The following is a 25,908-nucleotide window of genomic DNA, read 5'->3' as shown; positions in this document are numbered from 1 at the left end:
GGGATTGCTAGATCATATGTTAATTCTACTTTTAGGTTTTTAAGGAACCTCCATACTGTTCTCCATAGTGGCTGTATCAATTTACATTCCCACTAACAGTGCAAGAGGGTCCACTTTTCTCCAGACCCTCTCCAGCATTTGTTGATTGCAGATTTTCTGATGATGCCCATTCTAACTGGTGTGAGGTGATACCTCATTGTAGGTTTGATTTGCATTTCTCTAATAATTACTGATGTTGAGCAGCTTTTCATGTGCTTCTTGGCCATCTGTATGTCTTCTTTGGAGAAATGTCTATTTAGGTCTTCTTCCCATTTTTGGATTGGGTTGTTTGTTTCTTTAATATTGAGCTGCGTGAGCTGTTTATATACATTGGAGATTCATCCTTTGTCCGTTGATTCATTTGGAAATATTTTCTCCCATTCAGAGGGCTGTTGTTTCGTCTTGTTTATGGTTTCCTTTGCTGTGCAAAAGGTTTGAAGTTTCATTAGGTCCCATTTGTTTATTTTTCGTTTTATTTCCATTACTCTAGGAGGTGGATCAAAAAAGATCTTGCTGTGGTTTATGTCAAAGAGTGTTCTTCCTATGTTTTCCTCTAAGAGTTTTATAGTGTCTGGCCTTACATTTAGGTCTCTAATCCATTTTGAGTTTATTTTTGTGTATGGTGTTAGGGAGTGTTGTAATTTCATTCTTTTACATGTAGCTGTCCAGTTCTCCCAGCACCACTTATTGAAGAGACTGTCTTTTCTGCATTGTATATCCTTGCCTCTTTTGTCATAGATTAGTTGACCATAGGTGCGTGGGTTTATCTCTGGGCTTTCTATCTTGTTCCATTGATCTATGTATCTGTTTTTGTGCCAGTACCATACTGTGTTAATTACTGTAGCTTTGTAGTAGTCTGAAGTTAGGGAGTCTGATTCTTCCAGCTCCATTTTTTTCCCTCAAGACTGCTTTGGCTATTCGGGGTCTTTTGTGTCTCCATATAAATTTTAAGATTTTTTATTCTAGTTCTGTAAAAAATGCCATTGGTAATTTGATAGGGATTGCATTGAATCTGTAGATTGCTTTGGGGAGTATAGTCATTTTCACAGTATTGATTCTTCCAATCCAAGAACATGGTATATCTCTCCATCTGTTTGTACCCTCTTTAATTTCTTTCATCAGTGTCTTATCGTTTTCTGCATACAGGTCTTTTGTCTCCCTAGGTAGGTTTATTCCTAGGTATTTTATTCTTTTTGTTGCAATGGTAAATGGGAGTGTTTCCTTAATTTCTCTTTCACATTTTTCATCATTAGTATATAGGAATGCAAGAGATTTCTGTGAATTAATTTTGTATCCTGCAACTTTACCAAATACATTGATTAGCTCTAGTAGTTTTCTGGTGGCATCTTTAGTATTCTCTATGTATAGTATCATGTCATCGGCAAACAGTGACAGTTTTACTTCTTCTTTTCCAATTTGGATTCCTTTTCTTTCTTTTTCTTCTCTGATTGCTGTGGCTAGGACTTCCAAAACTATGTTGAATAATAGTGGTGAGAGTGGACATCCTTGTGTCGTTCCTGATCTTAGAGGAAATGCTTTCAATTTTTCACCATTGAGAATGATGTTTGCTATGGGTTTGTTGTATATGGCCTTTATTATTTTGAGGTAGGTTCCCTCTATGCCCACTTTCTGGAGAGTTTTTATCATAAATGGTTGTTGAATATTGTCAAAAGCTTTTTCTGCATCTATTGAGATGATCATATGGTTTTTATTCTTCAGTTTGTTAATATGGTGTATCATATTGATTGATTTTCATATATTGAAGAATTCTTGCATCCCTGGGATAAGTCCCACTTGATCATGGTGTATGATCCTTTTAATGTGTTGTTGGATTCTGTTTGCTAGTATTTTGTTGAGGATATTTGCATCTATATTCATCAGTGTTATTGGTCTGTAATTTTCTTTTTTTGTAGTATCTGTCTGGTTTTGGTATCAGGTGATTGTGGCCTCATAAAATGAGTTTGGGAGTGTTCCTTCCCCTGCAATTTTTTGGAAGAGTTTGAGAAGGATGGGTGTTAGCTCTTCTCCAAATGTTTGGTAGAATTCACCTGTGAAGCCATCTGGTCCTGGACTTTTGTTTGTTGGAAGATTTTTAATCACAGTTTCAATTTCATTATTTGTGATTAGTCTGTTCATATTTTCTACTTCTTCCTGGTTCAGTCTTGGAAGGTTATACCTTTCTAAGAATTTGTCCATTTTTTCCAGGTTTTCCATTTTATTGGCATAGAGTTGCTTGTAGTAGGCTCTTAGGATGCTTTGTATTTCTGCGGTGTCTGTTGTAGTTTCTCCTTTTTCATTTCTAATTTTATTGATTTGAGTCCTCTACCTGTTTTTCTTGATGAGTCTGGCTAATGGTTTATCAATTTTGTTTATCTTCTCAAAGAACCAGCTTTTAGTTTTATTGATCTTTGCTATTGTTTTCTTTGTTTCTATATCATTTATTTCTGCTCTCATCTTTATGATTTATTTCCTTCTGCTAACTTTGGGTTTTGTTTGTTCTTCTTTCTCTAGTTCCTTTACATGTAAGTTTAGATTGTTTATCTGAGATTTTTCTTGTTTCTTGAGGTAGGCTTGTATAGCTAAAAACTTCCCTCTTTGAACTGCTCTTGCTGCATCCCATAGGTTTTGGATCATCGTGTTTTCATTTTCATTTGTCTCTAGGTATTTTTTGATGTCCTCATTGATTTCTTCAGTGGTCTCTTGGTTATTTAGTAACATATTGTTTAGCCTGCATGTGTTTGTGTTTTTTACGTTTTTTTTCCCTGTAACTGATATCTAATCACATAGTGTTGTGGTCAGAAAAGATGCTTGATATGATTTCTATTTCCTTAAATTTACTGAGGCTTGATTTGTGACCCAGGTTGTGATCTATCCTGGTGAATGTTCCTTGTGCACTTGAGAAGAAAGTGTAATGGAATGTCCTATAAATATCAATTAAATCTATCTGGTCTATTGTGTCATTTAAAGCTTGTGTTTCCTTATTTATTTTCATTTTGGATATCTGTCCATTGTTGTAAGTGAGGTGTTAAAATCTCCCACTGTTATTGTGTTACTGTCGATTTCCCCTTTTATAGCTGTTAGCAGTTGCCTTATGTATTGAGGTGCTCCTATGTTGTGTGCATATATATTTATAATTGTTATATTTTCTTTTTGCATTGATCCCTTCCCCATAATGTAGTGTCCTTACTTGTCTCTTGTAACATTCTTTATTTTAAAGTGTATTTTATCTGATATGAGTATTGCCACTCCAGCTGTCTTTTGATTTCTGTTTGCATGGAATATCTTTTTCCATCCTCTTACTTTCAGTCTGTACGTGTCCCTAGGTCTGAAGTGGGTCTCTTGTAGACAGCATATATATGGGTCTTGTTTTTGTATCCATTCAGCAAGCCTGTGTATTTTGGTTGGAGCATTTAATCCATTCACGTTTAAGGTTATTATCGATATGTATGTTCCTATTACCATTTTCTTAATCATTTTGGGGTTTTTTTTGTAGGTCCTTTTCTTCTCTTGTGTTTCCCACTTAGAGAAGTTCCTTTAGCATTTGTTGTAGAGCTGGTTTGGTGGTGCTGAATTCTCTTGGCTTTTGCTTGTCTGTAAAGCTTTTGATTTCTCCATTCAATCTGAATGAGATCCTTGCTCGGTAGAGTAATCTTGGTTGTAGGTTTTCCCTTTCATCACTTTAAGTATGTCATGCCACTCCCTTGTGGCTTGTAGAGTTTCTGCTGAGAAATCAGCTGTTAACCTTATGGGAGTTCCCTTGTATGTTATTTGTCATTTTTCCCTTGCTGCTTTTAATATTTTTACTTTGTCCTTAATTTTTGCCAATTTGATTACTATGTGTCTCAGCGTGTTTCTCTTTGGGTTTATCCTGTATGGGACTCTCTGCGCTTCCTGGACTTGGGTGGCTATTTCCTTTCCCATGTTAGGGAAGTTCTGGACTATAATCTCTTCACATATTTTCTCAGGTCATTTCTCTGTCTCTTCTCCTTCTGGGACCCCTATAATGCAAATGTAGTTGCATTTATTGTTGTCCCAGTGGTCTCTTAGGCTGTCTTCATTTCTTTTCATTCTTTTCTCTTTATTCTGTTCTGCAGCAGTGAATTCCACCATTCTGTCTTCCAGGTCACTTATCCGTTCTTCTGCCTCAGTTATTCTGCTATTGATTCCTTCTCATGTAGTCTTCATTTCATTTATTGTATTGTTCATCTCTGTTTGTTCTTTAATTTTTCTTGGTCTTTGTTATACATTTCTTGCATCTTTTCGATCTTTGCTGGCATTCTTTTTCCAAGGTCCTGGATCATCTTCACTATCATTATTCTGAATTCTTTTTCTGGAAGGTTGCCTATCTCCACTTCATTTAGTTGTTTTTCTGGGGTTTTATCTTGTTCCTTCATCTGGTACATAGCCTTCTGCCTTTTCATCTTGTCTGTCTTTCTATGAATGTGGTTTTTGTTTCACAGGCTGCAGGATTGTAGTTCTTCTGCTATCTGCCCTCTGGTGGATGAGGCTATCTAAGAGGGTTGTGCAAGTTTTCCGATGGGAGGGACTGGTGGTGGGTAGAGCTGGCTTTTGCTCTGGTGGGCAGAGCTCAGTAAAACTTTAATCCGCTTGCCTGCTGATGAGTGGGGCTGGGTCCCCTCCCTGTTGGTTGTTTGCCCTGAAGCAACCAAACACTGGAGCCTACCCAGGCTCTTTTGTGGGGCTAATGGCGGACTCTGGGAGGGCTCACGCCAAGGAGTACTTCCCAGAATTTCTGCTGCCAGTGTCCTTGTCCTCACAGTGAGACAGACCCGCCCCCATCTCTGCAGAAGACCCTCCAACACTAGCAGGTAGGTCTGGTTCAGTCTCCCCTGGGTTCACTGCTCCTACCTCTGGGTCCCATGTGCACACTGCTTTGTGTGTGCCTTCAAGAGTGGAGTCTCTGTTTCCCCCAGTCCTGTCAAAGTCCTGCAGTCAAATCCTGCTAGCCTTCAAAGTCTGATTCTCTAGGAATTCTTCCTCCTGTTGCCCAACCCCCAGTTTCAGAGGGCTGACATGGGGCCCAAAACCTTCACTCCAGTGGGTGGACTTCTGTGGAATGTGTTCTCCACTTTGTGGGTCACCCACCCAGCAGTTGTGAGATTTGATTTTATTGTGATTGCGCCCCTCCTACCATCTCATTGTGGCTTCTCCTTTGTCTTTGGATGTGGGGTATCTTTTTTGGTGAGTTCCAGTGTCTTCCTGTCGATGACTGTTCAGCAGTTAGTTGTTATTCCAGTGTTCTTACAAGAGGGAGTGAGAGCATGTCCTTCCTCTCCACCATCTTGAACCAATCTCAACCTTTTCTATTTCTTGAGATAGATGCCAGGATCATTGGTTTTCAACCTTTCTTCTGTTCTAATATATCCATCTAAGGCTATAAAATCTCCTGTAAGCCGAGTTTCCATATGTTCTATTTGTATTATCATTATGTTCAAACTATTTTCAGTGTGATTTTCTTTTCAATCTATGTGAATTTTAGAAGTATATTATTTAATTTCTGAACAGAGAAGCATGTTCTATTTTTTTCTCTTTTTGTAATTGTTATGAATTAAAGAGTCTAAAGGCAGCCCATGATAGGCATCAGAGAGTACTACTTCAAAAGTGGGGAAAAAAAAAGTGTGATTCATACCCATAGGTTGTAAGACCTGGAAGCACCTGAGTGAGAGGGGCCAAGCTGATGGCCTTTATGCACTGACCCTCACACAACCACCGTCACAAAACAGCCAGCAGAAACAGCGTCTTTTTTTTTTTTTTTTTTTTTTGCAGTACGCGGGCCTCTCATTGTTGTGGCCTCTCCTGTTGCAGAGCACAGGCTCCGGACACGCAGGCTCAGCGGCCATGGCTCACGGGACCAGCCGCTCCGTGGCATGTGGGATCTTCCCGGACCGGGGCACGAACTCGTGTCCCCTGCATTGGCAGGGGGACTCTCAACCACTGCGCCACCAGGGAAGCCCGGGTCTCTTTTTTTTTTTTAAGAGGGATCCATGTTAAATAATTATCACATTATTATTGAATGATAGATAGATAGATACCACGTTAAATAGGAAGGGTATACAATACAGTTTGACCCCAGCAGGCTTGCAAGGCCTGGGAGGGCTAGAGGGAGATTAGGCTCTGTTTACCAACACCACCACCAGCACCAGCCTATTCAGCCCATATCCACCCCCCACCCAGGAAAACAGTGAAAGTAGCCCTGACAGCAACTTCAGTCCCTCACTCCATATGAGCTGCACAGGCCTAAGCAGCAGGCACTTCAGCAAATAATATCATATGCAAAGAAGGGATGTAATTAAAAACAACAAATGTTTCAGGCATGCCAGCACTGTAAAAGATAGACAGTAAGTGAATAAAGCTTGAAGAAAAAGTTAATAGAGCAACAGAGGAGACCTTTAAGAATAATTAATATCAGGAAAGCAGAGGAGAACATTGCATCTACAGAAAAGAAATAGGCAGTTATGAAAAATAATTAAACAATATTAGTGTTTAAATAGTTGAAATTAAACTACACTGACGAAGTCTCTTTGAAGTTCAATTTTTTTTTTTTTTTGTGGTACGTGGGCCTCTCACTGCCATGGCCCCTCCCGTTGCGGAGCACAGGCTCCGGACGCGCAGGCTCAGCGACCATGGCTCACGGGCCCAGCCACTCTGCGGCGTGTGGGATCTTCCCGGACCGGGGCACGAACCCGTGTCCTCTGCATCGGCAGGCGGACTCTCAACCACTGCGCCACCAGGGAAGCCCCAAAGTTCAATTTTTTAAGCAAAGAAATTAACTACTTGATTTAAGGAAATGAAGAAAAAATATTCTTTGAAAAGATTTTTTAATAGAAATAGACTCACAAATTGAATTGAACAATAAAGCCTTGTTAAATGAATAACTTTCTTTTTACTTAAGGTGCTGCATTTTTGGATGTTACCCCTCAGAGGATTACTTTCTTGAAAAGGAAGGCATTTTTCTCCTTTTGGATTTAATGGCAGTAAGTATGATTATAACAATTGTGAACAAAAAATAAATGTCTTTATTAACTTTCCAAACTGAGTATCACAGAACAGTACTCTGTGATTAAATGTGCCCTCAAATAGTGTTCAAATATTTGTTTTAAACAAAAATCCCTCCTGGAGTTTCATAGTATGCATTGGCATAGTAGAGTCTGAAAATTCCTCCAGTGAAGAAACCAGTTTACTTAGGTCAGTGTTCGCAAACACATGACAGCCGAGAATTTGTTCTGTCTTGTTTTGTTTTTCCCCATGAAACTTTAAAGAAACAGCTAGATTATTTAAAAATCAATAATCATTTATTAATAACTTCTAGCTTCTTCTCTTAGTATTAAAAGGGTCACCTTAGACAAAGGAGTAAAGACCAGCATGTTTAAAAAACTGTGTATAGTTTGTAGGTAATGTGAAGAATCTAGTGTGTCATACACTGTTTTACAGAATGAGCAGAAGTGAGCATATTAAGCCTTCCAGGAAGGCAGCTGAGAAGAATGGCAAAGATCCTTACAGTAATCCCCTACTAGCCTCAATTCTAAGTGGGTCCATAGTTAAGATGATATGAAAGAGAAAGTATACTTTTGTTTCAGTAAAACTTTGGGAGATATTCTCATGCAGAGTTCTAGCTATGTCACTGCCTATGATTGCCACCATTCTTGATTTTATTAACAGAATAACAAACCTACTTTGACTTAGCAACGATACTAAAGTTATCTGTGTCCTTTTAACTCTGAAAGAAAATTAGTTTACACTAGAGATGAGAGTGAACTCATTAGATATAAAACACTACAAACAAAAAACAAGTAAATAATAATGATAATAATAAAAATAACCCTCCTTGAATGAGTCATAACCAGAAACCCTTTGAAAGTTCAGAAAATTGAACATAATACAGAAGGACGTATGTAGTCCTAAATGACATACAGCTCACCGTGTTTCTCTGACTAGTGTACAAGTATGCCCAGAGGCACATGGTCAGTGTCAGGGATTCTCAAAGCTACAACATTAATTTGGCATATCTTCCTGGAATCTAGCTTCTACTTAAGATTTGGAAGCAAGGAATGATATTATGCATGTACATATTAAACAATTATATTTTATTTTAATATTATATAGAAGACATAAAAGACATTTCTTACTTGTGTCCACTCTCCTTCACCATCAGGGTTTCTTGGATGGAAAGGCATGAAGGCTGGTAGGAGAGGCCATATAACACAGTGGTTGTGAGCACAGGTTGGAATCAGTCTGACTGAAGCCTCTAACAGTTGTTAGCTGTGTAACTTTGAAAAATTATTTAACATCTCTGCTACCAATTTCTTCATCTATAAAACAGAGATAACATTTATCTACCTTATGCATTGGTGGAAGGATTATGTGAGTGATTATGTGTGTGTGTGTACACATATACATGCATTAGAAGAGTTCCTGACAGATATTTTTGTTGTGTTTTCTATAGTTATGAATGTAATTATTAGATTGCACTTAACATGGATTAAACCAGCCAAATTAACTACAAATTACAAATCTTCTTTACTGAAGTTCCTATATAAACGTCGACCCTTGACATTTGCCTCTTTCTCCTGAATGTGAAGTATTGGAGTAAAAAACTCATTTGATTGAGGATTCTGCTTAATACAATCTGCTAAAATATTTATTCAGTGTGAAATGGTAATTGCTAGTAAAGGTTAAATATCATTGAGCGTTTACTATGTGACAGGCAGTCTCATATAACTCATCATAATAACTCTCTAAAGCAGGTAATATTATTACCCTTAATTTAATGAAAGAGGAAACTGATAATGTTTGCAATTCAGACAACAGGTTACATGTTTCCTTTGCTATATTCTATTAGCAGTATACTGTAGGAGTTAATCAACCAAAAATATTTCACACAGAAACCATTACTGTGTGGAGGCCATTGCTCTGGTTGGACTTCTCTATACCTAAATTTTGGTTTGCTGAAAACTGTTTGCAGGAAAACAGAGGAAATATGCTTAATACGATAATTTTTCTTAAGTGCTTAAATACTCTTTTATGGATGCTGAGTTTCAAAATACAAAATTATACCTCATTTTGGTTTATTTTCACATGTGACTGCCACTTGGAGTTACCATCAGTTGGTCTCTTAGTAACAATGAGGTTATAGCTAGGATGAGAGAACTTTACAAACTTTAATTAAGCAGGTAAACTGGAAAGATCCTGTAATTACAGAGTCCTATGCATAGCACCATTTACCTTGCTCCACTTAAAATGAACATTTTCACTTATTTTGACAATCTCTCTTTTTCCTACTCAGCTAAATCAATTACATTTTTGTTCATGACATATGTTTATGACTACATCAGAATTATATTGAATCTTTTTCTTTCTATTTTTTAAGAATCCCTAATGTTTGAAAATGGACTCATTACAATGGTATTTATTTTAATAGGAGATGGTCACAAATCATACTTAGAGTCTTAATTTTATAAGGCAGTCATTTAGAAGAAACCTACTGATTAATACAAAAGTTTCTCCTTTCTTTTTTAAGACAATAATTCTAAATATTAATTGCAACATTTTTCTTTTTCTGTTTCCTTGCAAAAGTTGAACCAAAAAAAATTCTGTAATCTAATACTTGGAATAATGGTTGAATTTTGTGATAATCCCAAAACTGCGGCTCATGTCAATGCTTGGCGAGGGAAGAGGGATCAGACAGCTGCTAGTCTTTTAATTAAATTGTGGAGAACGGAAGAAAAAGAACTAGGAGTAAAACGTGATAAACATGGGAAGATTGTTGGTAAGTGTATTTATAATTGTTTGTAGAAGCAATTAGATCCGTATTTTTAAAAAGCAATCTTAGGAAAGTATGGGGCCTTACACCATACTAAGTAAATTAGTAGCAGGTTCATATTTTTATAGAATATTTTCAGGAAATGGTATTTGATTATATTCTTTAAGTTGAAAATAAAAAACTTAACAATACTTCTTAAAGAACTTTCTTTGAGTTACCTGCTTTTGTAAGTATATTCAGTAATATTTCATTTACCAATAAAATTTGGGACATAAGTTGAGTGCTTGAGAACAATTTTTATTGTATTTTGTACATTTCTGTTGATTCATATTTATACAGTTTACTTTTTATATGAAAGAAGAAACTTTTAAATAAAAGTAAATCCAATGGTCATAAATTTTAATTACTAGACTCTAAATTAATGAAGTTAATAGTACCAGAATTTATATTTCATTTATCTATTTTATAATGCTACATTATATTTTCTAAACCTCTTACAATTCTTATTATAGTTTCATCTGTTAGTATTGTTTATTTTTAAGTGAAAATACTTTCCCCTTTAACTTCTGATGATTTCTATCTTCAAACCATTTTTATTGTTTCTAACTTTTGATCTACAACATCATAAAATAGTTTTTATATTTATAGCATAATATATAGAAACCAAAAGCAAATAGGAGATTACATCATTGTTAAACTGACAGTGTTCAATTTCTGGATCTCAAAATTAGAAAAGTATTTATATGAAAGTTTCACTTTTAAAAAAGTAATTTTGTGAAATTTTTATATTTTACATAAATAGTTTAAAATGAAAGCTTTAAGTTTTGCAACAGAATGGGGAAGAAATTATTGATTATTTATGCTTTTAAAGGAGTAACCATGTATCAGGCAGTATTGTACTCTTACAATATTTTTATATATTTTATGATGTCTAGACTAAAATCTTAAAATTATTAATTTACTACAGTTTTTATCTGTCCTTTCTATATTTTCATGATATCCAATGATTAGATACAAAGAAACCTCTATTTACTAGTTTTCAAGAAGAGCAAAAAATCACACCACTGCCTGCTAACTGCCCAACCATTGCAGTTATGGATGTTGCTGAGAATATCAGAGCAAAAATTTATGCTGTGTTGGGCAAACTAGGTAAGAAGTTACTCGTCAAATGCACAAGAGCCTCTCTTTTTTGCTGAGTGTTGTAAATTGATTTCACTTTGGAGTCCATTTTTCATATATGATGAACAAAAGTCCCTTTATACAGATAAATGCATATTCTATTGTTATCCCAATATGCAGGCTACACCCTTAAGCTCTGGGTTTGGGGCCAGGCATCAGTATTTTTTAAGCTCCCCAGGTAATTCCAGAGTGCAGCCAGGATTAAAGGCAGTTAGTTTTAGATGGTTAGGCTTAAACACTAGAATTCTGAATCACCTGAGGACTTGACCTTGCTTCTTATTAAAGAAAAAGTCCTCACTCTTCAGATTGTGAAAGTACAATATCATGGTCTGACCACAGCACAGAAAGTATTCCTCTTCTAATGACTAGATAAGGATGACCTGGCAGCTGTTTGTTATAGGAGGAAGCCAGAAGCTCACAGAAGTAACTTTTTCATAAATCAGGATGAAATCAAAAGCAATCATTTGATTTGTTTTTATGATAAATATATGCCTTTTGGAATCACTTGCTCTGTTAAAGTAAATCTCCTTTATAAACTTCGTTTAGATTTTGAAAATTTACCTGGCTTATCTACTGAAGATTTTGTTACCCTCTGTATCATACATAGATACCTTGATTTTAAAGTGAGTACTTTCTTAACCTTGTTATTAAAATCTAGTATGGCAAGACATCAGTTGGGAAAGATCTATTTTTATTTGTGAGCAATCATCCATGAACTGTGTAGTTTTTATTTCTTATTTTACATCTGATACTATTCAAAGAACATACAATTAACTGATTGGGTATTTTCCATGGGATAAGATTTCATCCAACTATTAGTTTATAAAAGAAGATGGAAGTTACTGACATAGAAGCCTAACAGAATCTTTAAAATATAATTTCTTCTCTTTAGAGGGTATTAAGAGCTAGGGTATTAAGAGCTAGAATTGAATGAATTATTATTAAAATAAATGATTTATACTTATTAAAGTATTATTTTATCATTACATTGTATGATAATCAAATATCGGTTAAAGAGTTGATTACTTTGCTGGTTATATACTTTTTGGTAAATAAATGCCTTTAAAATTTTAGGAAAGTCTTTCCAAGTAAACATTCTCTTCTACTAGTATTAGTACTATGTATTTGAATGCTGTAAATGAATAAACCTCTATAAAAAAGGAAAACAAGGCTGAATTTTATCCATATTCTGGATGTATGTTTTTTCTCTAAATTTAAACATACTCAAGCACAGTACTTTCCAGATAACCCAGAATATGAGATGGAGCTACAGCATGATGAAACCAACATGTTAAGAGTTTTAGATTCAAGTATTACCTTAGCTGGAAAGTGAGGGACAAGGCCCTATTTCTCAGGGTGGCTGGGTACTAGAGTCCCGGGAATCCCCATGTTCATTGTTCTACAAATTCAGCTTGACCTAGCCTTCAAACAGGGCTTTAAGAAGGAAAGCATCTGTACTTCAGGAGGATGAGACTAAAGCAACAACTTGTGCAGCTGTGAAAACAGTGTCTATAAAGGAGAGGGCAGTGATGATAGCAATAAACTACACTTAGGTAGTGGAACCTTACCCATGAGTACCTATCATTGAAAAACACTAGGTAAATTACTTCTGAATACTCAAATGTAACTGTTGCCCCAAATCATTCTCAATGTACTTAACTTATTCCCAAGGAGTAAGTTAGGAGAAGCTGGTTCAGTTAAGTGTTAACTTTGGAATGATCACCCAAATAAATTTTAGGTTACGTAAAATTATATTATTTATTTGTGGTTAATTTAACTTTTTAAAACTCTTTAAAACTTTGCTATAACAGATTGGAGAAATATGGAATGAAATATATGAAGAAATAAAATTAGAAAAGTTAAGACCAGTCACTACAGACAAAAAAATTTTGGAATCTATTATAACAGCATCAGAAAATATTGGAAAGATGGTTGCTTCTCTGCAAAGCGAGATGATTGAAAGCCAAGCATGCCAAGATGTGCAAAATGAACAAAAAGTATATACAAAAGTAAGCCACAGATGCCACTGAGGCACAAGAAAATAATTTCAATGTATAAACTAGTTGAAGTTATCCATAAGTTATATTTGCCTTACTTGTGAATGCTTCAGCACTTAAAGTTACCTTGTAATTTTCTTTTATAGTTACTTTCAGTGTCTTTGTATAGTTTTTAAAGAAAACATGGAGTTAATAGCTTGAAATTCAATTACTATACTCAGTGCTGCTTTATGGCATTATAATTTGATTTCTACAGGCTTACATTTTAAAAGGTAGACACCTGAGACATTTCCATTTTTTGAAAGGTCAAACAGAGTTCCAAAAATTGTGGTCTATTTAAATGTATACACTTAGCAAATTCTGACAAATGGTGTTTCTCTGTGACTGTATGTATAACCTCACTGAGAAAGTTGGCCCTTGTCCCTCACTCTGTGATAGGCCCTTACTAGCATGCCAATCATAGGCACACCAACAAGCCTCTCCTCACCTCAGTGCCAAAACATATACTGTGAGCACTCTACAAATCTGGTCTCTGACTTTAGCTAATCAGAAAAAGCCTGTCAGGAAAATATAAGCCATTTTCCCAAAGCTTTACACAGGTAAGAAACAACACATCAGAAGTTTTTGAGCAAATAGGTTAAGTGACTATTTAAGTAAATTGTTCAGAGATACAAAGATGATGTAGATTCTCCACTTCTGCTTGGTGATCTTTTATGACTAAAATTAAGTATTTAAAACACTTTAAGGTGATTTCCAAAGTGTTTTCTATTGCCTGATCTTTTTACATCTACTATTAAATGTCTACATCTTCAGTCTAGTGGAACTTAGCATCCACCTATAAATTCTTGGATAACTCCCTGGTTAAAAGTTTTGTTTGTGAAGATTTTTTATTGCAAGGACGCTGCCGTTTAACCCATTCATTTGCTTTTAAGTGGAGTACCCCATTAGAAGTTCTTGCTCCTCATTAGTTCTATTGAATTGGCAGGATTCTGCTGTGTGGGCTAGCTATTGCTGATTTGTTGGTTATCGTTGATTTGTTATCATGGCTCTGACCCAGTTTATTTTTTAGCAGTTGTTTAATTAAATACTCTTAGGTTAATAATTTAAACTTAATAGTCTATTATATACCAACCAAGGGCATGTGTCCTCGGATTATATATATATTTAGTGGAGAGCCTGTTGGAGACCATTGTCCTTTGTCAGTAGTTACCTCCCTAGACTGCATCACGACAACAAACTCAGCACTCTCACAAAATTGCTGTCTTGCTGAAGGTGTAAATTAGAAGCACTTTTACCAATATAATCTTGCCTAAACTATTATCAGTGGCAGCAGAAAACTCTTTATTTTCTCCTGTGAATTTGCTCTTGGGTCATCTATGTAGCTTGTTCTGGGTTATAATCTGTCTTCACAAGTGATAATCATGTGAAACAATCAGTCTTGCTAAGAAGGATTATTGTTATTTTCATATTTTGTATTTTTATAGCAACAGTTTTGCATTACATTTCATGGGAAGCAGTTCAAACCTTGGCCACATAGTGAGGGAAGGAGTTTTTTTCCATTTTAAGACTTTGGTTTTTTAAGTTGTTGAACTCTAACCCTTTTGCTAGTTGACCTTAAAATTTACGTTGGCAAAAACTAGGTCTTCCTTCAAAACACAAGTATTCAAGCCCTTTGGTATCCTTTCATAGAAAGTGGAACTCTTAATTATCTTTCTCATTTCAGGTACAAGCCACACACAAGCAAAGAGAATTGGCTAATAAATCATGGGAAAATTTCTTGGCTAGAACATCAAATATTAAAACTTTAAAGGTAGGATTTTTAAAATATTACAATATCCACAACAAACAGTCAACTCTGACAGACTTTTTCAGGGATAACTATTCATTCACCTTTTTCTGTTGCTCTTTCTGTGGAATGCCAACACTACTGATCCTCATTTGCAGTTTAGGGCGTTAACTGAAACTCTGCATTTTTCACAGTTACAGAAGATACCACTCTGAGTTTCATTTGGCTTAGCAGTGGGAGGGAGCGAAGCAAGGATGGTGTTCCTGGTTTGCATAAAAGAGATGAGAGTTAGCCAGGAATAAGCAGGAGAAATGTGCTCCTACTTTCCATTCTAAGCCTTCTTATTTACTGATCCTTTCTGTAAGAAGCAGAGTGAAGGACACAAAAAACAACTGTCCATATTACTCTCTCCTTCAAGGATGCTTCCCCTCTGTGACCACCAAAAGAAACATTATATTAAAGCTTAAGTGGGAATTTGGGATAAACACCCCTTTGGGAAAATGTGATAACCTGCTTCAGCAATAAACTGGAAACTATTCTAAACAGTTTATAATGCTAATTGTTCACTTGAAATATGTAAGAAGCAGCATAGATTTCCAAAATCTCATTACTTTTTTCCCAACTTTTTCATTAATACTTGGGATACACTTTTATATAATGTTACAATTCTTCCTCTAGATATGAAATTGTTAAATGTTATATTAGCCCACGAAAATAGTGGAATCATTAAAATAGCAAAACCAAAATTAAGAACAAGCTTATTCAAGGTACCATGTCTCCCCTTTGTCACTAAAAGTTCTTCCCAACTTTAAAATCAGCCCCCTCCATGCAAATAATTTGTTACCTCGAATTTCGCCTGTTCTAGTGCCTCAACTATTGAGCTTGACTATAACTGCAGCAAATTATATAGTTTGCATTATTCTGAATGCTTGAAACATTTAAGTGTACTGAATTAGTATTTAATTTATGCAAAATAATTTGAAAACATGTATTATCTATTGTAAATTTAGTAGCTTATTCAATTATGTACAAAAAATTGAACCTGATTTCCTTAGGACCTGCTTTATCCCTTGGTCATATATTACCAGTACCTATGGAAATCTCAGTAACATTTTCAGGTGTTTTCTGCAACGTACAAAGGATATAACTTGTTAATAACTATTTTCTTAGCCTAAATGAGTAAATGCTAGTGCTAACTAATAAAGCATAAAACAGACACAATTAAATATATTTTGTATACTTCATTGTAAGTACCATAGTTAATGCTTTAATAGCAATTAATTTATTTTCTTTCTAATTTAAAAATCTTCAGAAAGCAAAAAGACTTCAAGAGAAAGGTATAGAATCCTCTAGATACAGTGAGCATCCATCAAATGCAATATTTCACCGGACAGATATTAAAGGCCTTAACACAACAGTAAGATTCTTTTTTCTCCATAACTTTTCTTAGTAGATATTAAATTTAATCCCCAAAGAGTGTTATTTCTATGGGGTTTTGTCTCATATTTTTTTCTTTTTGCTGTTCAAATATCAAATAGTTAAGGCATATTTATCTCTACCCTTGCCTAGTTCTGGTTTAGACCAGACCCAGCCCTCCAGGATTCCCAAGAAACTGCTGTAAACACTAGTCAAAATATATCTCTACATCTCTTTGACAGAAAGTGTGCAGTGCCTCCTTTGCCTGGCAAATAGATCCATGCCATATTCCAGTGTTCCTGGTGTCCTATTCTGGACATAATTTGGCCCTGATTGCAAAGGCTCCAAAACCCTTATTTTTCCATTAGTCCATGCTGTCTCCTAGATACTACGTTCATTTTGTGTCTCTTCCAAAGTTAGCTGAAGGATGAATGAGTTTTCCTCTTAGTGAAAAATTTTGTAAATGGACTCGTAAATATTTACTTTTGCTTTTTTTAGGTGCCCTCTGGTGGTGTAGTAACAGTGGAAAGCACTCCTGCCCGATTAGTGGGAGGACCTCTGGCTGATACAGATATTGCTCTTAAAAAACTTCCTATTCGAGGAGGAGCCTTACAGAGAGTAAAAGCAGTAAAAACTGTGAATGAGCCAGAGAAGAGCATTCCCGCATAAAATACTCTGGAGACTTTTTGAAATAAATTCTGCCTATAATTTTTTAGTTAAATATCTGTATATATAAATGTAAAGCAAATATTTTAGAATAAATATTTTAGTAAAATACTATTAAAATAAAAGCACATATAATGTATTTTTATTGAAAATATCAACACATACTGTGAGAAGAGTTATCATCAATTTCTTTCTAAAGATTACAATTCTCTTAACTGAAAATTGTAAAACATGTTGTATCAGTTGACTCTTTCAATTGATGTGAACTACTCCAACTGGTTTAAGCCAAAAACCAAACCAAAACAAAAACAAAAAAACCCAACTTTTACAGGCTCTGGGGCTATCAAATCTAGGACTAATTAAAACTACAGGCATTGTTGGATCTAGGAACTGAAACTCTGTGAGTAGGCTCTTCTCCTTCCCTAGCAGCTCCTGAATTATATTCTCCCAGGTTGATATCCAGTAGAAAAGAGTGCATGCCTATCTCTCAACAGTCTGCAACAGTCTCTGCATCTTGGGACCCCTGATTGGCCATATGCCCACTCCTGAACCATTCATCATGACTTTGGCCAGATCTGAGAACTGCCTACACTCAGAGACAGAAGGAAGCCAGTCCCATCCAAAGCATATGGATGGAGTAGGGAATCAGGATATTATTAATATATGTTATTATAAGTATATATAAATACTGGGCAGCAAAAACATTTGCAACAAATATGTTGGTCAACGTAAAATAAGTTCTCTCTCCTATAAAAAGCAAATGTTATTCATAAGCTAAACAATAAAACTAAAATAAACATGTTTTAACTCTTAATATATAAATAAATTCTAATGCTACTTCTCTTCCTTAATGGGGAAGGAAAAGGGGGAGTAGGGAGAAACTCTTTTGGTGGTGGAGGTATATTGCCAAATAGGAGGTAGATGCCTTAATGCTAGATGTAGAGCAAAGTGTCTGTGTCCCTGTATGGCATTATGCTGTTTCCACAGCCTGTCTCCTTTTCCATCAACCCCCTTCTCCACTCAGGAAGCTGCAAAATTGAGTTCATGTCCAGGGCTGGGAGAGACAAGAATCTGTTTTCTCAGAAAGGAAAATATACTGGAATTTGAGTCTAGACTCTAGGCCCATAGTGTGCACACAGCAGTGTACTGGTTAAATGTATAACAACCAGCTCTGCAAGGGGAAAAAACCCTTATTTGTAGTGTTTGCCAATCCCACTATGACCAATTTCAAGCTACCAACATGGTGCTACTGAATGCAGAGTTGGGAAGACATGCATAGAATCCACTTTCATTATCAGATAAAAGACGGCTCCAACACCCCACTGGGCCCACCTTCTCTTACTTTCTCCTCCCTCTTCCCCTCACCCCTCCTCCCCCAATTCACATTCCTCCAGGAATTTTTCATTATTCTGTCTGTGAGGATAGTGGCATCTGCCATGAGAGGAGAAATTGCAATTGTTGTTATTGTTCTAATTAGAATGAGTTACCAGCGGCCTCTCACCCTGGCCCAGCTGCCCATTCTCCTTGTGGCTCACAGGAGTACATAATATGCATCAGCTTATCAGTGAGCTTTGTGCTTTCTTGAATCCCTTTCTCTATTACCACCACCCCCAAGAAGATAGGAGATGGCATAATTTGTTCCTCTTCTTCACAGGCAGCCCTAAGCACAAAGGTTCCATGTAAAGGGGAGTTACTGAGACACAAGAATGGATGTGGGTAGGAACATGTAAAGATGAGATGCCCATACAAAAAGCACCAGATACACGTTCAGGTACATCTGAGATACACATAGAATTGAGATGAAGTGTCCATGGCTAAAAGCAATGAATGTTTACTCCAATTTGTAGACTATAAGTTCCTTCCTCAGATTCTAAGCTCCCTAAAGACAAGATAGAAACCACATCTCATTCATTATTGTAACCAACACCTCAGTAAATAAATTATTGAATAAGTGTGATGGTGGCCTCAGCTCCTGGCAACCTTACCCTCAACTTCTGCAAAGGCAGCAAAGTCCTGAGCTCAAAGGGAAGGTTCAGCCAACAAAATACTATATCAGGAATGCTAAACATGGACGTTAAAGTAGTTCAAATGTATGTGCTTCGTAACAGTGATAGACTTTCTCTAAAATGAGGCATAAATACTATTACATTAATATAACCAGTGGGTAGAAATAGAATTGATATTTCTTGGCTGAACATTATTTTTTGGATGTAGTACAACTTGGTATCTCCAGATTGATTAGGACTGACTGCAGTCAAAATAATCTGTGAGTTCTGTAGAACTTCTCCCTGCTGTTGTAGATCTTACCCATCAGGAAGAGGAAAGGTAAAATAGGGCAGGTTATTACCTAGCAGCCATTTAACAGAGGAAGAAATGTACACAGATGGAGGGTAGTAAGGTTGCTTAATCCAGACACTTGCACTTGGTAGACAGACAATACCCAAGTTCGCATATTACAATTCCAGCCACCCGGCAGCGAGCCAGTGAGATCAGTCCCTCTGTCTGACAGGGTCACTAATTCTAACACGTCTCCATCTCTCCTCACATCCTGTGCTCCCACCATACCACTTATAAGCCCTAGGGGATTTGTGCCTCTCCCATCCAGCCTGGCTGAAAGGTGGACAGTATATTTCCTTCCATGAGTCAACTGATACAAAATTTCAGCTCCCAGACTTCTGCTAATAAACTAAATGAAAAGGAAGTCAAGAAAATAAAAACGGAGTTGAGTGAGCACAGATGAAAGTGGCTTCAACACTCTTCGGTAATGAGATTTTTAACACATGAGGGAGGAGTTCATTCCATGATTAGACCCTGTTAGCCAGTGCTTGCTCATATTGGATGAAAACCAGTGAATAATTAGGTGAACAACTTTTGTTCATCTGGTCCTCAGTCTGCCTTCTGAAACACAGGGTACCTTTCATATCACAGGAAAAAACTATAATGTTCACCCTCAGTCTTTCTGGGTCAAATATCCAGTTTATTTAGTCATTCCAGACTATGAACCTGGCCAGCCCTTTCTGAAGTGCTACAGTTTGTGATTATTCCTCTATACTGAGACCAACAGAACCGAGCAACAATTTACAGGTATAACAGGACACATGGAGGGTATAATGAAACTAGTCCCTCTCATTTTTACACACCTTCTGCCAACATAGCCTAGGCTTACATTAGTTTCATTGGCAACCATGTTTCATAATCGCTTGTATTTATTTTAATTTATGTAGATATTTCCTTTTCAAGGAGGTGGAACATAACTCCCCATTCCCTAAAGTGTGGGTAATGCTTAGCGCCTCGCTTCCAAAGAAAACAACATAGAAAGAGAAGGGAAAGTAACTTTACAGCCAAGAAACCTGGCAGATACTACCTCAGCCAGGGTTAAACGCCATCTGTGTTATGTCATGTTGACAGCATGTACCCTTGATAGGAAGTGCTGAGAACAGTGCTTTACTCCTGTAGTTTTCCCCAAAAAACCTATGACCCCAGTCTAACCATGAGAAAAGCATTAGGCAAACCCAAATTGAGGGACATTCTGCAATACAACTGACCAGCATCGGGAAGTGTCAAGGTCATCAAAAACATCTTCTTAGAGCCTAACTCATTGTAAGTGGTGTCCTGGATAGGATCCTGGAACAGAAAAAGGACAATGAATAAATGATGAAAAAAGAATAAAATTTTCTATATACAAATGACATGATTTGTGCCCAAAACTGGGGGGATTTAACAGAACATTATATCTAAGTACCATCAAAAAGGTTCAAGATGGAGACTTCCCTGGTGGTGCAGTGGTTAAGAATCCACCAGCCTATGCAGGGGATGTGGGTTCGAGCCTGGTCTGCGAAGATCCCACATGCCACGGAGCAACTGAGCCCGTGCGCCCCAACTACTGAGCCTGCACTCTACAGCCCTTGTGCCACCACTACTGAAGCCCGCGCGCCTAGAGCCTGTGCTCCGCAACAAGAGAAGCCACCGCAATGAGAAGCCCTCGCACTGCAACAAAGAGTAGCCCCCGATCGCTGCAACTAGAGAAAGCACGCATGCGGCAACGAAGACCCAACACAGGCAAAAATGAATAAATAAATAAAATAAAAAATAAAATTAACTGCCTTTCTGCTTGTTATTCCTTTTTTTTAAAATGAGGACTATAAAAATGAGAACATAAAACAAATTTTTAGGCCTTAATGCATAAAAAAATAATATATAGCTTGGTGATGAGATACATATATCAGAAGCCACACAGTACACTACATCAAGATTAAATATTACTTTTTAGGATAATACTGGCATTAGTTTTGGCACAGTTTTAAAGTCAAAATTATGTAGAAGATACCTGATAAAACTGGTTACAATTTTACTGCACTGATTGTAGTATTAAAAAATATGTTGTATTTGCATTTTAAGTGGTTTTTTCTTTAAAAAAAAAAGAGGCTTTACAAAGATGCCTTCTAAATAAAAAATTATTGACAAAATACCCCAAAATATGGAAATGATAATTCAATAGCCATAAAACAATTACATATCAACAAAAATACAATCTTCATCAATATTAAAGAATTAGAAATAATTTTGATAAATGCTACAGGAAATATTCGAGCTCATAAATACTGACACAGGGTTAAATTTTCAGGTTGGTGTCATCTTGCTTGAGGTATTTTCTGTGTGCTCTTAAATGTAAAACTCATGTTTTGTAAAATCCAGTCCTGTAAGGTTAGAGAGGAAAAATTGTTAACATTTGTTCTAATATGAACTCTTAATATACCCTCCCTTTAAACAACCCTATTGAAAAAATTAATTTCAAAAGCCTAAATACATGTTGATGTTTTAAAATTTTTTCAAAAAATGTAATATGAATAATTACATGGCTAAATGGCTTTCTTATGAACTACTCATGGGGAAAAAAATAAGATGATAATTTAATGATCTACAAAAATATATCATTCCAAGATCATTTAGAATCTAGTATTTGCACGTCAGAGCTCCTCTGGTTTCTAAATAATATAAAATCAGTAAAAATGAAAATCAAAGCTGATCATATTAGGAAAAAATATGGCAAATTTGCTAGCTTATTAGATAAACTTTAAAAATCAGAAAGATTAAATATTGAATTTTTAAGAAAACTAAACTGCTATTCTCTTAAGTACACATTTAAATTACCTCCCGTTATCTTCTGTGGAAAATTATACTTGGGAGGCATCACCTGTCTTCTGCCCATTCCATGGGATCTTGAAAGCAAGCAGTCTACATACATGTCCCAGAAATCCTGAGCTATGCTTAAGAAGACATTATAATGTCTAGGCTGCTGGGATTTTTGCAGGAACAACATGAAACTCCAGAAAGAATCCACAGTGTGCTCTATCTTGATTTCCTTGAGATCTATCAGTGTCAAAGAGCAAGCATTCCAGCACTGGAGATCAATGTCTTCCATGATCCCTGGGCTGTTGCTGGCAAGCACCCCCTTTTGAAATTCAAAATCCGCGTTAATCAGATTTATCAGCATCATGCAGCCCAGAGGCAGGTAGAACCATCTTCTTGTGGCAAAATTCACATTCTATACAGAAAAAAAAAATGAAGATATATTTTTAACTTAAAATTATTCAATTACTTGATGATCTGTTTAAACCTAAAAAGTTATAACTACTTATGTATTTGGTTTTAATCAAACCTAAAAAATTATAAATACTTATGTATTTGGTTTTGATCAAGTCAAATTTGCCTACTATGTATTTATTGGTTTTCCTCTAAGTTGCTGACTCTCATACTTTCCTTCGAAAGGATATAACAACAGCTTTACCAACATTCTGATAAACAGTCTTCAGGAGCCACTGAAATCCAACACATGTTTATGAAGTTGTGATACATTCATTTCATCAAAGACCTTTGGAGCTGAAAGAAACTCTAAAAAGCATGTGTTCCAACCTTCTACTTTTACAGATTAGAAAAATTCTCAGTGATATGATTCAGCAAGTTCTCAGGTCTCCTGTCTCTCTATCCAAGACTCCTACCACAATACATTTCAACCAAGAAGATCAAAATGCAGCCCTTTCTACAGGTAACCATAAAAAATGGTGTGTGTGGTTTTCTTTAAATTGACGCTTTCCAATCTATCAAGTGTTGGATGCTCAATCAAGCACCATTTTAGGTTTCAAAGTTACTGATGAAATTTATTCATTGAAAAAATATTTGTTATGCACTGATATCTGGTGGATCCCTGACTTTTCTCAGGTTGTTCAGGAGCTGGTTAGAGAAGATTAACATACATACACAAAGGAGCACGAAGACAATAAAAGTGATATAAGCCAATACGACATGGTGCAGCACCAATAACATTCAGCAAAATCTAGGTATTTTCTCACGATTCTTTGCACAAGTTTCCCTGAAAACTGATTGCTCAGTAAATCGACCTGAAGCCTATAGGTGAAGTCAAGGTCTAAATTCGCTTTGAATGGCCCTACCATTCCAGGCTGGCATTGGAAATGTCCCTGACACAACCTTGACAGCCTGGTCGGAGGAGTGGAGTGGCGAGGACAGATCCGGAAGACAGTGCTCACATTCTTCCCCGTAAACCTCCGTCCTCCACTGCCCCCTAACCACCACCCCACCCAAAAAAAGGAAGTTAGGTTAAAGAGACAAACTCAACGAAACAAATTTAAACTTAGGTTAGTCGGGTCGTTTCACGTTGTGGAAAATTGTGCAGGTTTCCCAAACAGAGCTGACAGTGGCCAGTTTATAATACAAAGGACTGAGTGGGACCAGAGAATTTTATTCCTCAAGAATTTCAGGTTACCCTCCGGATCAGTGCTCTCCTGCCGGGTCGGGTCACCTGGACGCAGACAAGGAGCCTGCGGGGAATGGTACCTCTCTTAGGTGGCGGAGGCGAGCGTCCGGGTGCGATGTCGTGCGTGCGCTGCGCTCCCTCGAGGGATGAGGGCGGCTCTTGACTGGAAGGGACAAGAGATCTCTGAGCAGACTCCCACCCCCTGCCCAGCCGAACCCACCCCTACAGGCTGGTGACAGGTGGAAGCGGTGCTCTGCGACCTGCCGCCAGCGCACCCCGGGCGCCCTGAACTCAACCTAGGGAACCGTCTCGGCCGCACCGCGCTCCGGAGCCAAGCGGCTCGCTGCCGCCGCTGAGGAATCTGCTGCAGCCGCTGGGGGCTCGAAGTCAGCCCTGCAGCCCGAACCACGCTCCCTTTCTAGAGACTGAGTGAGGGGGCAGAGTATGTGGCCGCTCTCAAGGCCCCGCCCTCACCTTGCCCACCTCCCCAGTCCCGAGACCCAGGAACAAGGACAGTGTGAAAAAGAGTAAAGTCACAAGAGTATCTCACTAATGATGATAGATGAAAGATCCTAAACAAAATATTATCAAACCAAATTCAGCAGGATTTAGGAAAATACACATCAGTATCAAGCTGGGATTATCCCAGGGATGCAAAGATCAACATATGAAAATCAATTAGTGGATTCACCACAAAAACAAACTGAAGAGAGAAACCACTTGATTAAATGCAACACCCATTCAAGATAAAAAACAATAAAAATCCTCTTAGTAAACTAAGAATAGAAGTGAATTTCCTTAACCTCTCAAATGTTATCCACCAAAACCCTACAGCAAGCATCTTTCTATGGTAAATCATTAGAAGTATTCTCTTTTAGAGTCATGTACCAAAATGTTCATTGCAGCTCTATTTAGAATAGCCAGGACATGGAAGCAACCTAAGTGTCCATCAACAGATGAATGGATAAAGAAGATGTGGCACATATATACAATGGAATATTACTCAGCCATAAAAAGAAATGAAACTGAGTTATTTGTAGTGAGGTGGATGGACCTAGAGTCTGTCATACAGAGTGAAGTAAGTCAGAAAGAGAAAAACAAATACCGTATGGTAACACATATATATGGAATCTAAAAAAAAAAAAAAAAAAAGGTGCTGAAGAACCTAGGGGCAAGATGGGAATAAAGACACAGACCTACCAAAGAATGGACTTGAGGATATGGGGAGGGGGAAGGGTAAGCTGTGACAAAGTGAGAGAGTGGCATGGACATATATACACTACCAAACGTAAAATAGAGAGCTAGTGGGAAGCAGCCACATAACACAGGGAGATCAGCTCTGTGCTTTGTGACCACCTGGAAAGGTGGGATAGGGAGGGTGGGAGGGAGGCAGCCGCAAGAGGGAAGAGATATGGGGACATATGTATATGTATAACTGATTCACTTTGTTGTAAAGCAGAAACTTACACACCATTGTAAAAGCAATTATACTCCAATAAAGATGTTAAAAATAAATAAATAAATAAAAGTATTCTCTTTTAAATTAATAACAAGACAAGGATTATCTTTGTTAACATTCAAAACAATACCCTCAAAGAAAGGTTAAAAAAAAAAAAAAGGAGGGAAGATAAGGATTAGAAAGGAAGAAACAGAACTTTTCAGTCTAGTGGGGAGGCAGCAAAGCTATTGGTTTAGCATGGAGCTTAGAGATCAACTGCCTGGATTTAAATCCCACCTTCTAGGTTCAAATGAAAATTTGTGACTTTGGGCAGTTACTTAATCTCTTTGTGACTTAGTTTCCTTATCTGTAAAATGGGGATTAAAAAATAAACCTGGGGCTTCCCTCATGGCACAGTGGTTGAGAGTCCGCCTGCTGATGCAGGGGTCACGGGTTCGTGCCCTAGTCTGGGAAGATCCCACATGCCACGGAGCGGCTAGGTCTGTGAGCCATAGCCACTGAGCCTGCGCGTCCGGAGCCTGTGCTCCGCAATGGGAGAGGCCACAACAGTGAGAGGCCCGCTTACCGCAAAATAAATAAATAAATAATAAATAAATAAATAAACCTGTTTCATAGGGATGTTGAGATAATTAAATAAACATTTGTGAAGTGTTTGGAATAGTGGCTACACATAGTAAGAATGCTATGTATGTGTTTGTTTTTTTAAATAATAAATTATATCCACAAACTATTTTACAAGAGTTTTGTAAGGTTTTGTAAGGTGTATGAATATAAGTTCAATCTAAAATATCCACTGCATCTCTATACCTGAGA

The 25,908-nt window shown here is 37.0% G+C and overlaps 1 protein-coding gene and 1 long non-coding RNA gene across 2 annotated transcripts in view; one reads left to right on the top strand and one right to left on the bottom strand.

Annotated features, from left to right (window-relative positions):
* Positions 1-17,688, top strand: part of CFAP69 (cilia and flagella associated protein 69) — a 69,032-nt gene extending 51,344 nt beyond the window's left edge. Inside the window, exons 16-23 of the mRNA XM_029233601.1 lie at positions 6,953-7,034; positions 9,634-9,826; positions 10,832-10,969; positions 11,546-11,622; positions 12,811-13,008; positions 14,720-14,806; positions 16,095-16,199; positions 16,697-17,688. Coding sequence (XP_029089434.1) covers positions 6,953-7,034; positions 9,634-9,826; positions 10,832-10,969; positions 11,546-11,622; positions 12,811-13,008; positions 14,720-14,806; positions 16,095-16,199; positions 16,697-16,867 — 1,051 coding nt within the window. The 3' untranslated portion in view covers positions 16,868-17,688. The remainder of the gene's footprint in view (positions 1-6,952; positions 7,035-9,633; positions 9,827-10,831; positions 10,970-11,545; positions 11,623-12,810; positions 13,009-14,719; positions 14,807-16,094; positions 16,200-16,696) is intronic.
* On the bottom strand, positions 8,270-22,348 carry LOC114901628. The gene is made up of 5 exons (XR_003795237.1): positions 22,016-22,348; positions 21,471-21,561; positions 20,410-20,488; positions 14,887-15,045; positions 8,270-8,369 (listed from the first exon to the last, which is right to left on the bottom strand). It is a non-coding gene; the product is annotated as an uncharacterized LOC114901628 (long non-coding RNA).
* Positions 22,349-25,908: the final 3,560 nt, after the last annotated feature.

Source organism: Monodon monoceros, unplaced genomic scaffold (assembly GCF_005190385.1).
Source record: "Monodon monoceros isolate NGI ecotype Baffin Bay Population unplaced genomic scaffold, NGI_Narwhal_1 Super_Scaffold_2, whole genome shotgun sequence".
Taxonomy (NCBI): Eukaryota; Metazoa; Chordata; class Mammalia; order Artiodactyla; family Monodontidae; genus Monodon; species Monodon monoceros.
This window is presented reverse-complemented; position numbering and strand designations above follow the sequence as displayed.